Source organism: Copadichromis virginalis, linkage group LG7, assembly GCF_057382275.1.
Source record: "Copadichromis virginalis isolate Kocher_CV1m ecotype Utaka linkage group LG7, C_Virginalis_male_GT1.1, whole genome shotgun sequence".
NCBI classification, from domain to species: domain Eukaryota; kingdom Metazoa; phylum Chordata; class Actinopteri; order Cichliformes; family Cichlidae; genus Copadichromis; species Copadichromis virginalis.
The window spans coordinates 47,808,505-47,823,345 of NC_140624.1; the positions used below are offsets into that span (position 1 = coordinate 47,808,505).

Below are 14,841 nucleotides of genomic sequence, written 5' to 3' on the forward strand. Positions count from 1 at the left end.
TGATTGGCTATGTCTCAGTTAGAACACGGTATCAGCTTTTCATCACCAGCTCCTTTGTAGGCCTCCTCTTCTTTTTGATCTTTGAGGTTGGTTAACATCTGCTTCTGTCCCCTACCTTCCCTATCTCGACGTCAATGCACAATGTTTTGTCTTCTGCTCTCGGCCCCAATATCCTCTCCACAGGTGAGTGGCGTCTAAGCTGTCGCACAAACCCTTTGGTCATCCCAGTGAGTCATGACCTGTCAGTGGCCTTTTACCACACCAAGGCTATCCTGGTGATGTTTTCCTCTCACCTCGTGGCCATCTCCGGCGTAGCCCTGCGTTCCTTCCAGTCTTTTGACCCCATCACAATAAGTGGCTGCCAAAGCAATGAGATCTACAACCCCACAGGACAGAGGTGAGGCTAAAAATATACAAACGTAACAGCGCTGTAAAAGATGCTAACATATTTAACACAGACGTCAGTCGAAAGCATGCGAAATCACATCATGAACATGTTATATCACACACACGCACGCGCGCGCACACACACACACACACACACACATGCATGCATGTATAATTTACACTATAGTCAAGTGTTTGTATGTGTTTTGGAGGAATGCGGGTGCATTTATACTAGTTTTTAATTTATTAAACAAAAGAATAAGTCTTGTTTCTGAGTCACAGAGCTTGTTATGATATGTATTTGCTGTCAAGTCACATATTTATGCATACAGACAAACTGTTATTGCCCCCAAACAGCTCTCTTGGAATTTCTTTAAACGTTCTTCAGGAAGAGTGCTCCAGGCTTTTTGAAGGACATTGAAAGCTTTACTTTGGATGTTGGCTGCCTTTTGTTGTGTTCAAGAAGATTCTGTACTGTACTTTGTGTTTTTCTATCCAGGTATGCTTTTACTGGATTGGGAGTGTGTTTGAGATCATTGTCATGGTGAAAAATGAAGATGTTGTGTTTAAGGTGGTATTGCAAATGGTACTGCATGGAGAATCAAACTCTGACCATACTTTATGTATTTGTAATTCTAAAACACACAACCCCACTGGCTGAAGTACAGCCACAAACCATGACTGAGCCTCCACCGTGCTTTACAGATGGCTGTAGCCACTCACTCATCATCTGTTGTCATAAATGAGTGAAAAAGGCAGCTAATGTCCAGAGAAAAACTTTGAAAGGACCCCCAGAAATCCTGGAGAACAACTACTTAAATTTATTTAAAAAAAAAAATCTTGATCCTTTACTCAGTACTGCATCAAACAAGCCTTCCAGACTCCAAAGTATTTTCTTCTCTTCATATATTTTGTATAGATATGTTTACATATATATTCAGCACATGCTGTATATATATGTAAACATAAAAGACAAGGAGAACTAAAACCTGTATGTGAACATTTGAATCTGAAATGCATTAACTATGCAAGTTAATGAGAGTTCACAAGTGTAATATCCTTGGCAGTTCATTGGACCTCGTAACTTATAAATTTATAACCAGCTGCCAGCCAGGGTTCAACACTAACTTTTCGTTACAGTTCAATTTGCTGTTGTGTTAAGTTCCAGCTATTTTTTTCTTTTTTCTTTTTTTTTTACAAAATCCAAAAATGTTTTTTCATCTGTAAATTTCTTGCATTGTTCAATAGGGCACTGAGGCTGCAAGCTGCGGTTTCTTCAACTCTAACTTTAAACTGGCCATCAATCAGGCATCAAATTGGAGGCCAAGTACAGAGCACCATTTCTAAATTGGAAATTATACCATGAGATGCATAAAGATTCATAACAGCTGAAAAGAAAGCTTCATAATAACAATAACTATAATAAAAGCCAATAAAGATGCTTACATCATTTTCAACAGCTGCTGGCTGAAACACCAAAACAGTTATTACCTATTTGGCTATAAAATAACAATTTTGAGCCTGCACTACCTCCAAGTACCCACTCACAAACATACCTAAAGAAGACCACACACACAGTCAGAATTGATCAATTTCCACACCACCGTCATGCACGCAACAGTTCACAGGGACGATGATTCCACAAACCTTTCAACAAGAAATGCACTAATACGCACCACAATACCCAAAGAATGGATGGTCTGAAGTTCTGTGTGGAGAGATAGAGCTGTTTGTGGCTTTTGTTGTGTGCCAGTTAGACATCCAAGTGCACCTAAATAGATTAAAACTGCTGTGCATCTGCATCAGCCAGGAAATTGTTTGTTGCCGCACACAGAGGCATAGTTGCTTTCTCCAAGACTTTTTGCCGACTTTTCTTTCTTTCATATTCTCTCAACCTGATCTAATTTCCAGAAGCTCTTGAAAACACTGCTTATATGATGGCAAGCCAAAGAGACAATACCCACTTATCTTCAGAAGCTCTGAACATGCTACAAGCTGAATATGATAATATAGTGCAGCTCAGTGCCGTTTAGACATGAAGAATCCAGGCTTTGTGTTTTTGTGTCTTAAGTCTGTTTTTCTTTAATCAATACCAATTCATCATCTACATTATACTGTTTATATCCCACTTTGAAAGCTGCTTGTCTCTCTTCTACATTTTCTTTTACATCCCGATTCCCTTTCCCTGATTTGTTACATCTCTGCTCCTCCACTACTTCTGGTATCCTTTTCTGTCTTCTCATCCTTTACTTGCACATGACCCTCCTTTCCCTCTAACTGCCATCTTCTTCTTCTTAATTCTCCCCTTTTTTGTGCCTCCTGCGCCCACTTTCCTTCTCTCATTCTCCTGGGCTGAGCAGCATATTTCCCGTAATACTTATGCCTCCACAAAACACCACATCCCCTTTTTCCCTGAGTTGTTAACTACAGGAGCTATTAACATGACTCAGTTTTATGTCCCAAGCTTGTCTGCAAGAAAATGCACGCACACACACACACACACACACACACACATATATGTATATATGTATATACATATGTGTGTATATATTGGTTTTGTTTCAGTTTGTCACACATTTCTTCTCTTAACTTTTACACTCATCACCAGAGTGAGAACTCTTGGACTTTTATTTGTCCCCGCAAACAACAAAACAGAAAAAGAAACAATATTCACAAAAGTTTTTGTATAGTTCCCTCATTTCTCTTGAATTCTCCTTTCTGTCATACAAACTATTCCCCTGTGGTGTATAATGTATTCTCATTTGCAGGAAAGGAGGCTAGTTTTCCAGGTAGTTAATTGTAATTTATGTCATAAATTCCAGAGTGACTAGCAAAAAACCACAAAGAGATTTTGTTCAAAGCCATAGAGTCCATGAAGCAGCCTCCTAGGTCTCCCAAGCTTGTCCTCAAAGAGTAGACGTAAGGGACCGCTGCTCTTGTGCTTTATAATTATTCTTCACCTGCTCAACGTAGCTTTTTGTCAACATGAGTTAACATACTGGGAGCAAAATAAGGGAAAAAATGAAGGGCATATGGAACAGTATATGTAAACAGAAGGCTTAGATTATTAACAATCTTGAGAAAGAAGGCATGCAGTGCAAAAAATATGTGGAATGAAAGCAGGTAAAATAAGACAGAAAAAAGAAAGATACAAATTCCATTGTTGCAGGACTGAGTTTAACAATGTTTCTCCAGATCTGTATTTTCTTACATACTTTCTCTCTCTTTTCGGTCCCCCACCCCCTCACAGACACGCACACACGCACACATACACAATGACAGAGAAGGAGAGTGAAATACTTTTCCTTCTTTTCTTTCTTCACTTCATAGGGGAACCCTATACTACAGAATGCAGACTGTTGTAAAAAGGTGCCTTGGGCACCCAAGCATTCCAAGAGTGTTAAACGCCTTCTCCATCAGGATCCTAACAGAACTGTGGTCAAACTGCACCATTGTAGCTTGCACAGCATCTATCCCGTTGTTCTTAATTCCCTAATATTCACACTCCGCTTTCATGTGCATTGCAGAATATGGCAGCCTTTTCTCCGTGTAGTTTATTGATTTGGTATGTTAAGCGGTCATTGATGGATGATGTGGCGGATTCGATGTATAATTTGTCTCTTTTGGAGCACTGCTTCCACGTTTCTGAGTTTGCAGTGCTATTATATTCACAAAAAATGTGTATTAGTGGTATTTTCAAATTTGTTTTATTTTTTATTTTTTTTAGCTTTGTCATCTCTGTTGTCTGTTCTTCTTCTTTAACACCCTCCCACCCCTGCCCCCACACACAATGCCTCGTAGTTGTGTACATTATTCGTGTGAGGCCATTGACTGCCAGGAACCCCGGATCCGCAATGCAGAGCAGTGCAGTAGCCCTGGCCACCACTTCTACAATGGAGACCGCTGCACCATCTCCTGCAACTCTGGATATGTCCTGCAAGTCCACCAGGACGATGACATCATCAAGAGTCAGGTGAGCATACAAACACACTGCTGCACACATGTTTAACTACGTATAGGCAGCTACATAGCTCATTTCACACAGAGAAACAAGAACGCATAAACATACAACGCAAGCATTCAAGTGCAAAAATGTCAGAGCTTTTGTGTAGTTACTGGAAAATGCATGCACACATGAAGCCGTCTATGCATATTCAAACAAGCTTTCATGTAAACTCAAATACACAAATGTCAATAAGACAAAAGTGCAAACAAACGTTCTTTCTGTTCTCTTCTCTGTTTATGGATTTACTTTGTCACCTGCAAAAAAACAAACAAAAAACAAAAAAACATGCTTGGCACAGTAACCCTCCAGGGACAATGACATCATAATCTTCCAGGTAGATGACTGCTGCACTGAAAAGTGGAGCCCCAGTCTTCTCCTTTTTCTAGTTTACTACACATAGACATACAAAGACACATCCACACGCACACACAGACACATGGGCGCGCCACACGCACATGCATTAAACAAGCACAGACATAAAAGTGTTTAGTCTCTTGCTGAGCATGCTGCACCATCACCTCAAACAGTCACTTTGTATTTCTGGTCCACTGGGATGATGACATCATAGCATAGTGTCTGCTCGCTCTCTCTCGCCCCCTCCCTCCCTCTCTTTCCCTAGCGCCATTCCTGCTCATTCTGCACACATTGAAGTCTCTGTTAAAAGGCAGAGATTTGCTGCCACTGTCACAAAGCAGCACATATTAAATGCTTCCATGCAGATACCAACAAACAAACAGTCAAGTACAAGGAGTACAAGGAAATCTCTTTGCATGGAGATGTGGGGAGATACAGTACACACACACAGATGCTTGCACACCACACATAAACAAATGATCTGGGTAGTTTACACCACATTGTAAACCTTTTGGATTTTGACCAAGATGCAATAAAGGCCATATAAATGCTTTATCCTTCTCTATGGCTTTGTAAAGCTGTCTGCAAAACAATCTATTAATGCTCTCTTAGAGAGATGGCACATGTGTATTGTAGCCTGGAGAAAAAGAAACAGTACTCGCCTGTACTGTATGGTATGTTTGGGAGCTGTATGTGGAACATGAATTAAAACAAGAAGGAGAGAGAAGCAAGAGCGGATTAAGGGTATAAGAAGGGTTACACATAATTGCTTTTCTGATGCGTGGTCTGGACTCTGACTTTAATATTGCTAAAGATACTTCTTCTGTTGGTTGTTCCATATGTTGTGTGCAAGCTGTCCTAACTGGACTGGTTCTAGTACCACAAAGTAGTTTACTCATGTATGCACAGAAACAATGTGTGTGTATGTAAAAAAATCCATTAAAAGCTACTGACATACACATTTTATGTACAAAACCTTGGAGTTGATTTTTCTTTGCAGATTTATAATTGCATTATATTTTGATTGACAATGCACAATCTGTCTATTCACCAATGTCAGTTCGTTTAGTGATAATTTATGCTTTTAAGAAAAGGAGAGGCAAAAAGTATGCAGTAAGTAAGCTGTTATGGAAGCAGAAAGGACAGAAGAGGGAGTAGGAAGAGTTTTATGCCAAATATTTTCTTGTGTAGTACTTTGAGTGTTTGCCACAAATGATGATTGACAGTTCAAAGATATTACAAGGACTTGTTATTTATGAATAACTTTTGTATCCATTCAGCCAGATGAAAGGCATGTGCTCAGTTTTGTAGATGTGAGCACATTTTATAGTGGTATAAAGTAAAAGCAAAATTGTGGCAGATGGTTTCTAGTTTGGTAGCCTCAGGACCAGCTGACTGCTTTTTTACTGATATGGTCCTTCTAGTTCCTTTGAGTGGTGACCTCTAACACATGCTGTGTTGGTTTTCAGTCAAGTGTTAATCGACAGGGATAAGAATTAGCACTTTCAAGTCTTAGGCCGTGGTTCACAGCGAGGAAAGGGTACCCACTCTGGGTTGGGGGAGGAGTTGTAGCCCCTAGGGGAAGGGGACAATGGAGTATGAGATTAACATACGGATTGATGTGGCATTTGTTGGGATGATAAGAGCTGAGCTTGAAGCTGTGAAGCTGGTAAATCTATATTCTAACCCTCACCTTTGTCCACAAGCTAGGGACAGTAACTCAAAGAATGAGATCCAGGATACAAGGGATGGAAATTAGTTTTCTGTGTTTGGTCTTGGCCATAGGGTGAAGAGGGAGGGGCTCAGAGTAAAGCCTGGTGGAGGTGATTGAAGTGAGGGGAGTCTGAGCATTTTTGCTTAGCCCTGTGACTCTGACCCAGATGTGGATGGATAAATTGTCCATAATAGAAAGTATGTTGGATCTTTTTTTTTTTTTTTTTTTTTTTTTTTTTTTTAAATGACATCAGAAACAGCAGTATGCGACATTACGTGATGGCAGAGCTTCAGTTCATCCTTTGTCTTTTTTTTTTTTTTTTTTTTTTAATAAATAGGACAGGGGGAATGAATGAGAGAGAGAGGGGGAGAGAAAGAAAGAAAACCAAAGAGGAGAAGAGACGGTGAGAAGGGGGGGGAAGAGAGAGAAAAAAAAAAAAGAACTCCTGGGTCACCTGTATGGAGAAAAAAAAAAAACAAACAAAAAAAACAAACAGAGGAGACAGCAAACAACAAAGAGCAACATAATAATAGAGAAAACAAAGCACCATCACAATAAACTAGCTAGTCATAGATATCAATATTTACTAAATAATAAACGATATTGTGCAGCACGCAAGATAGACAGCGCACAGTGTGCTTTGAGGCAGCAGCCAAGAAAGCTTTAGTCCGTGTCTGTGAATACCCATGTGTGCATACCTGTGTGGATCAGCATGCTTGCATTCCAAAGGTTTCTCCATGTAATGATCTGCTAGGGAGTGTGGGGGGGCCACAGCCCCGTCCTCCAGGGTATGAAGCGGGTATGGAGGAGATCAAAACTCCAGACATCCAGAGGCCCCCAGAACACAAGAGACCATGTTGGATCTTTTAAAAGTAGTAGGCCAAGGTCTGATCTTTGTGGGACTCCACAGAGAATTTGAATTAATTTTTTCCCTCCTGGATTATCAGTCACTACAAGTCGGATGAGAATGTAGCCAAGAAAGGAGAATATGTGAATTTGTGAGATGGAAAACAGACATTCATGAACAGATGCAAAATTTACTATAAATACTTGAATATGAAAACATGAATATGAAAGAGAGACATATCCCTTTTTCTACTTTTCTTTGAAGAAAGATTCTACTTGAATTAGCCTTGGGTGGGTCAAAAATGGCATACAGTGGGGCAAAAAAGTATTTAGTCAGCCACCGATTGTGCAAGTTCCCCCACCTAAAATGATGACAGAGGTCAGTAATTTGCACCAGAGGTACACTTCAACTGTGAGAGACAGAATGTGAAAAAAAAATCCATGAATTCACATGCTAGGATTTGTAAAGAATTTATTCGTAAATCAGGGTGGAAAATAAGTATTTGGTCAATAACAAAAATACAACTGAATACTTTGTAACATAACCTTTGTTGGCAATAACAGAGGTCAAACGTTTACTATAGGTCTTTACCAGGTTTGCACACACAGTAGCTGGTATTTTGGCCCATTCCTCCATGCAGATCTTCTCGAGAGCAGTGATGTTTTGGGGCTGTCGCCGAGCAACACGGACTTTCAACTCCCGCCACAGATTTTCTATGGGGTTGAGGTCTGGAGACTGGCTAGGCCACTCCAGGACTTTCAAATGCTTCTTACGGAGCCACTCCTTTGTTGCCCGGGCGGTGTGTTTTGGATCATTGTCATGTTGGAAGACCCAGCCTCGTTTCATCTTCAAAGTTCTCACTGATGGAAGGAGGTTTTGGCTCAAAATCTCACGATACATGGCCCCATTCATTCTGTCCTTAACACAGATCAGTCGTCCTGTCCCCTTGGCAGAAAAACAGCCCCATAGCATGATGTTTCCACCCCCATGCTTCACAGTAGGTATGGTGTTCTTGGGATGCAACTCAGTATTCTTCTTCCTCCAAACACGACGAGTTGAGTTTATACCAAAAAGTTCTACTTTGGTTTCATCTGACCACATGACATTCTCCCAATCCTCTGCTGTATCATCCATGTGCTCTCTGGCAAACTTCAGACGGGCCTGGACATGCACTGGCTTCAGCAGCGGAACACGTCTGGCACTGCGGGATTTGATTCCCTGCCGTTGTAGTGTGTTACTGATGGTGACCTTTGTTACTTTGGTCCCAGCTCTCTGCAGGTCATTCACCAGGTCCCCCCGTGTGGTTCTGGGATCTTTGCTCACCGTTCTCATGATCATTTTGACCCCACGGGATGAGATCTTGCGTGGAGCCCCAGATCGAGGGAGATTATCAGTGGTCTTGTATGTCTTCCATTTTCTGATGATTGCTCCCACAGTTGATTTTTTCACACCAAGCTGCTTGCCTATTGTAGATTCACTCTTCCCAGTCTGGTGCAGGTCTACAATACTTTTCCTGGTGTCCTTCGAAAGCTCTTTGGTCTTGGCCATGGCGGAGTTTGGAGTCTGACTGTTTGAGGCTGTGGACAGGTGTCTTTTATACAGATGATGAGTTCAAACAGGTGCCATTCATACAGGTAACGAGTGGGGGACAGAAAAGCTTCTTACAGAGCAAGAGATTTTCCTTGTTTGAGGTGACCAAATACTTATTTTCCACCCTAATTTACAAATAAATTCTTTACAAATCCTACCATGTGAATTCATGGATTTTTTTTTCACATTCTGTCTCTCACAGTTGAAGTGTACCTCTGGTGCAAATTACTGACCTCTGTCATCATTTTAAGTGGGGGAACTTGCACAATCGGTGGCTGACTAAATACTTTTTTGCCCCACTGTATATGGGAGAGTTCCAAGGACAAAACCTCTGAAGACCAAAAAGAACACCAAGGCTCTTCTCACATTTGCCAAAAATTGATTGGCTTACAGAAGATAGGCAGGGAAATAGTTGGGCCATTTGATGACAGAAACCAGTTTGTGAAAAATCGGAAGTGATGTAAAGAATAGTCTAACGGGCCGAATACCCAGGAATATAGGCAGATGAGTGAATAGAGATTGTCCTTATTGAACCACAAGCGTCTTTACTACTTTCTCGACCCATTTCAAAATCTATTGCAGCTTTGCAATACCTTGCAAAATAGTCTCACAGCAAATAAAATGCACTATTTACTTGAAGCATTACTGCAAATGATCAGTTTTGACATAACTCTAATTTGTTTTAACAGTGGAATGCAACTTTATGAAGGTGTTTGATTGCAAGTTATACAGTCCAATCAGGAGTATAACTTTGACTCCAACGGCAACACAGCTGTAACCTAAACTGTACAACTGCTGGATATAATTGGTAAAATAAAGCAATTCACATTCAAAAGAAAGACTGGGCACATCGTGTCTTAAATGTAATAAACGAAATGTGCTTCGAGTCAAAGCGCTGGTAATAAAATGGTCTGGCCAGATTCATAGTGCTCATATGCTCTCATCTTTTTTTCAGCTGCACAGTCCTTGCAAAGACACGCACACCTCCACACTAAGGTTGAAAAGTCCAATGTGAAGCATAATCTTGTCTCATTTCATTAGCCGATTACATTCTTGGTTCACTGATGTCAAAGCGATTCTGGGAACACCAACTTCTTACATAATACTATCTTCAGAACAAATCTGTTTCCCTCACTTGCTTGATTTGTATATGTGTCTTTTATTCCTGTCTGTATTTCAAATCTTTCTCTTCCTTTGAAGTGGTTAGGGAACACTGTGTGCTGGTACTGAAGAAGTCACATCTATTTTATATAGGCATTCCCTTTTACAGATATGACCATTCCCTGCCATGAAAGAGCGTTTAGGTATCTGAATTAAAATAACCCCATCGCAAGTCACCATCTGATAAAAAAGATAATCTCAATGAAGTAAAGTATCTATTATCCTAAATTCATATACATATACAATGTTGTTGTGGACAACACGCTGGTGTGGTGGTTAGCACTGTTGTCACAGCAAGAAGGCCCTGGCTTCAAATCCAGGCGGGGCACTTTCAGCGTATTCTCTTTGTGGCTTCTCTCTGGGCTCTCTAATATCCTGTCATAGTATGTATGTTTTTATACATGAGTTAGGTCAGTGGGTAACCCTGAATTGTTCATAGGTGCAAATGCTTGTCTGTATCTCCCGGTTAGCCCTGTGACAGACTGGGGGCCTGTCCTCGTGTCACTTACCCTGTAACCTTTTCTTTTTGTAAATATTAATGGTAATAGCTAGGTTGTGCCCCTTAGGTCAGTTGTACACACAAGAGATCTAACCCTCAACTAAATCTGTGTTCATCAAACAAACAAACATGTGCTTGCTATTGGCCCAACAAGGATGTGAGCATGTAAATCCCTTTATAGATTCTTAGGAAAACCTTGTAGATCAAAATGTTGCCTGTAAAATTAAAATCACCCTGCTTGTTGACATGTTACGCTGAAATGCTCCTCACACTTATAAAATATGGGGTCTATGGGTTTCTGACTAAAGTTACATTCTCAGTAGCACGCTGCTGTTGTGACCACACCGTTATCCAGAATCATTTGGGCAACCATTCGCTGATATTGCCAGTATGAATATTTCACAAATACAACCTTTGATTCTTAGAACAGGATTTTCACAAAAAAATGTTTTATAAGAGGTTTTCCGCGAGGACTGACACATAAATTATACTTAATTCTTAGTAATTCTACTATTTATCATTGCAGATCTATCTTCCAATTAATGTTCAACCATGCTATAATTTGCTTGTTTGCCATCTATAAGAAGACAAATCCCTAAGTTGAGGAAGGGGTTGTCTGTTGGTTCATTTGTCTGTAGGTCTGTCTGGCTTGAATTAGGAAGCATAGCCAAGGGTTATTAAAATCGCTACTGGAAGAGAAACAGGCAGCTGTAAATTTTTTAAAGGAAGGAAAATTCCCACACATTTACACACATAGTAGCACACACAAACCTACATATATACTCACTTTAGAAAGTGCTCTTCCCTTTTTGCACACCTAGCTGTCTTGTAGATTTTTATTATTAATCTATTTACAAATGCTCCTCACACTTATAAAAGATCAAAAGAATTAAGAGGAAAGTATTTGACTCGTTGTTCTGAAGCAACAGGTCTGTGCTTTAGGTCATTGTTATGCTGGGAGGTTTAGGACCCCCTTCGCCCCATGTCATATCCACCTGGGGTGAAACCCTTTTCAAGAATCTCTCTCTACTTTATCAATCACTCTTTCACCAGTGCCCCTGTCATAACAGGAAGTTTCCACCGCTTTGACCAAAAACATCACATTTATGGAATATCTTCATCTTGCTCTGAGGCCTTTTCATACCAGACTCTAAGTGGGCCCTTATGTGTGTTTTACTCAACTCTCTCTGGCCACTTTACAGAAAAAAATAAATAAAAAGACCTGATAGATGGAGTCATCCTGAGATGGTCATCCCTCTGTCAGATTTTTCCCCATCTTTGCACAGCATTTTTGAAACGCTGTTTTAGTGATAGATGGGTTCTCTATCACCTCCCTCACCAAAGCACAAACACATCTAGGTAAACGTGTGTGTTTATGTGTATTTGTATGTGTAGGGTGTAGTATTGACCACACTTGTGAAGTGCATATTAGCTCGTACCTTATCCCACACATGCACAATTTTGCAAGTGTACTTAAGATTTTCACATATTTTAAAAGAGATGTTTCAATGTTGCTTCTATGGTCCACATTGCTTCTCCACAGCTTCACATCTCAACTGACTCATTCAACTCTTCACCCAGTTGTTTTCCAGAAGGCGCTCACATGCAATGCATATGTTACCTTGTTGGACATCCAAATATGAAAGGAGCTTATTTATTTTGAGGGAACCCGATACTGTTACGCAGTATCATGTAACGGGATTGAGATGAAAGACAGATATACACGGAAACAGAGAGAAGATTATGAAACAATACATTTGTATTGCCAGCTGAGTCCAGTTTGTGTTGAAGTTTGGCCTCGCTTTAAAAAGATGTGTGTAATTAAAGTCAACCAGTGTAATTGATGGGTTACCCACACAGGTTTCTCTTCTGGTTCTGAGAATAAAAAGTCAAAAAGATTGAGCTCTAACAGCTTTGTTGTGAGCTTTCTTGGCACGACTATCGATTTAAACATTCCTGTTGGATTACATGGTTCTACTTAATGGAAGAGGATAAAAAAAAATTGAGGGTTAACCCATTCAGATAAATTTCGTCTCATCTCTGAAAACCTCACACTACAAGCCAAATAACTGGAGCAATGAGACCTATTTTTGATAGAGAATAAACCTAACACGAGGAAACTTTTCTAGTTAAAAAAAAACAGTTAGAAAGGATTTTGAACTATTCTGATTGCCCTGTCAGTTCTCAGGAGTTCAAGAAAATATTGTTTTCTAATGCTATATTCTCTAGACAATATTCTTCCCTTGAACAGAATGGTTTCACATAGCCATGTGTAGAGTGTGTCCACACACACACACACACACACACACACACACACACACACACACACACACAATAAATGCAAAACGTCTGGCAATTGAGAAGTAATTTACCTTAATGATAATCCCTTATACTGGAACCTTTATCTTGCTGGCGATTTAAGCATGCCTCTGTATGAAATAGTGGAGCTATGCTGCCACTGCTGGGTTTGCTCTTGTTTGAGTCTGTTTCTTGTGGATTTTGCATGTTCTCCCCATGTGTGGATTTCCTCTTGGTTCCTACCACATTCCAACAACATGTAAAGGCCCAGGCACACAGGATACCCTCTGTAGTCTTTCAAAAGTTGGAGAGGCTGCCTTGATTTTCAGAAGGGAGCAACGGAAAGCCACTTGTTCCTATTTGTTTATGAAATTACAAACTCAGTAAATATGAAGTAACCTTTCTACTTTTTTCCCCCTTTGATTTTGTACTATTTCCAGCATATTGTTTATCTCTTACCTAAATATAATAACGACTTTCTTATGTTTTGTGACTACACATAAATTCAGAAAGAGGATGAATAATGGATGTAGACTAAACCCACAGGGGTTTGCCTTCTATTTGTAGAAGACTTTATGTGCGTGCGTGTGTCTGTGTGTGTTTCTCAGCTGTCACACTTCCACTGAAGTCAATCTGTTTAGGGTTAGGGCTGATTGTGCAGTTGCTGGATATCAGTTGTCTGAAGTACATGACTTGACCTTACAAATGCTATCAGCAGTTACTTGAGCTGCTGAGTGGCCTGTGAGGCTTACTGACATACAGTAAGCTAAGCCCGATCAGGCTTTGTTAGGTTACACGCTGATTAGGAACTTGTTGAAATGATTGCAGAATTGCTGTAGTCATTTTTTTTGTGAGGTAAACATTTATAGGACAAGTGCACTACATCAGTCTGTCGCATCAATATGCAAATTAAAGCTTGCATCAATGAATATTATTATATATCTATGTAGACTATGTTGTAAAACTTATATTTCTTTATTTGTTATTTACTTTGTGTTATATCATGTCTTGTTTTCCAGTCAGAGACTTCAGTAACAATAACTTGTGCAAATGGGAAGTGGAACAAACAGGTATCATGCGAGCCTGTGGACTGTGGTTTACCAGACAAGTATCATGTTCATCCTGCCATTTTCAACTTTCCAGAGGGCACTACCTATGGCAAAAAGAGCACATTTCAGTGTCGAGAACCTGCCCAGCTAATGGGTGAGTTGCCTAGCGGAGCACTGACATATCCATGTTCAGATTCATATTTACAGGGTACCCTTCAGAGATCTTTTCCAATAAATATATACACCCGCTGGTCACTTTATTAGTTACACTTGTTGTGTTTGCTAATGCTATTATCTAATCAGTGACTTTGAACATGGTTTGCAGAGAATGGACCAAAAAAGAGAAAATATCCAGATAGCAGCTGTTCTCCTGGCACAAAAGCAATGGTGCCAGAGGTCAGAAACAAAAAAGAATGGCTAGGCTGGTTTTAGCTGATAGAAAAGCAACAGTAACCATGAAGCAAATGGGCTACAGCAGCAGAAGACTGCACCAAGTGTCACTTCTGTCAGCTAAGAACGGGAAACTGAGGCTATGATTCACATGGGCTGAACAAAATTAGACAATAAAACACTGAAGAAACATTCCCTGCTCTAATGAGTCAGGATTTCTGATGTGATACTCAGATGGTAGGTTCAGAATCTGGTGTAAACCAGATAAAAGCATGGATCCATCCTGTCTTGTATCAGTTGTGTAATGGTGTGAGGCTATTTTCTTGTCACACTTTGGGAGCCTTAGTACCAACCAAAGCCTACCTGAGTATTGTTGTTGATAATCTCCATCCCTTTATCATGACGGTGTAATCATCTTCTGTCAGCTGCTTCCAGTATTTGACATTGCCTTTTGAAAATTAGCACCGTATCACAAAATGATCTCAAACTGGTTTCTAGAAGATGACAATGAGAAGAATCTCTGAAGAATTTTTCTGGCACTTTGTT

General features: G+C 40.1%; 1 protein-coding gene across 2 annotated transcripts in view; it reads left to right on the forward strand.

Moving 5' to 3' along the window:
• pappaa (pregnancy-associated plasma protein A, pappalysin 1a) overlaps nucleotides 1-14,841 on the forward strand; it is a 104,571-nt gene that overhangs the window by 63,243 nt on the left and 26,487 nt on the right. For both annotated transcript variants that reach the window (XM_085463838.1, XM_085463839.1), the window contains exons 13-15: nucleotides 184-397; nucleotides 4,189-4,360; nucleotides 13,876-14,059. In XM_085463838.1, coding sequence (XP_085319964.1) covers nucleotides 184-397; nucleotides 4,189-4,360; nucleotides 13,876-14,059 — 570 coding nt within the window. The remainder of the gene's footprint in view (nucleotides 1-183; nucleotides 398-4,188; nucleotides 4,361-13,875; nucleotides 14,060-14,841) is intronic.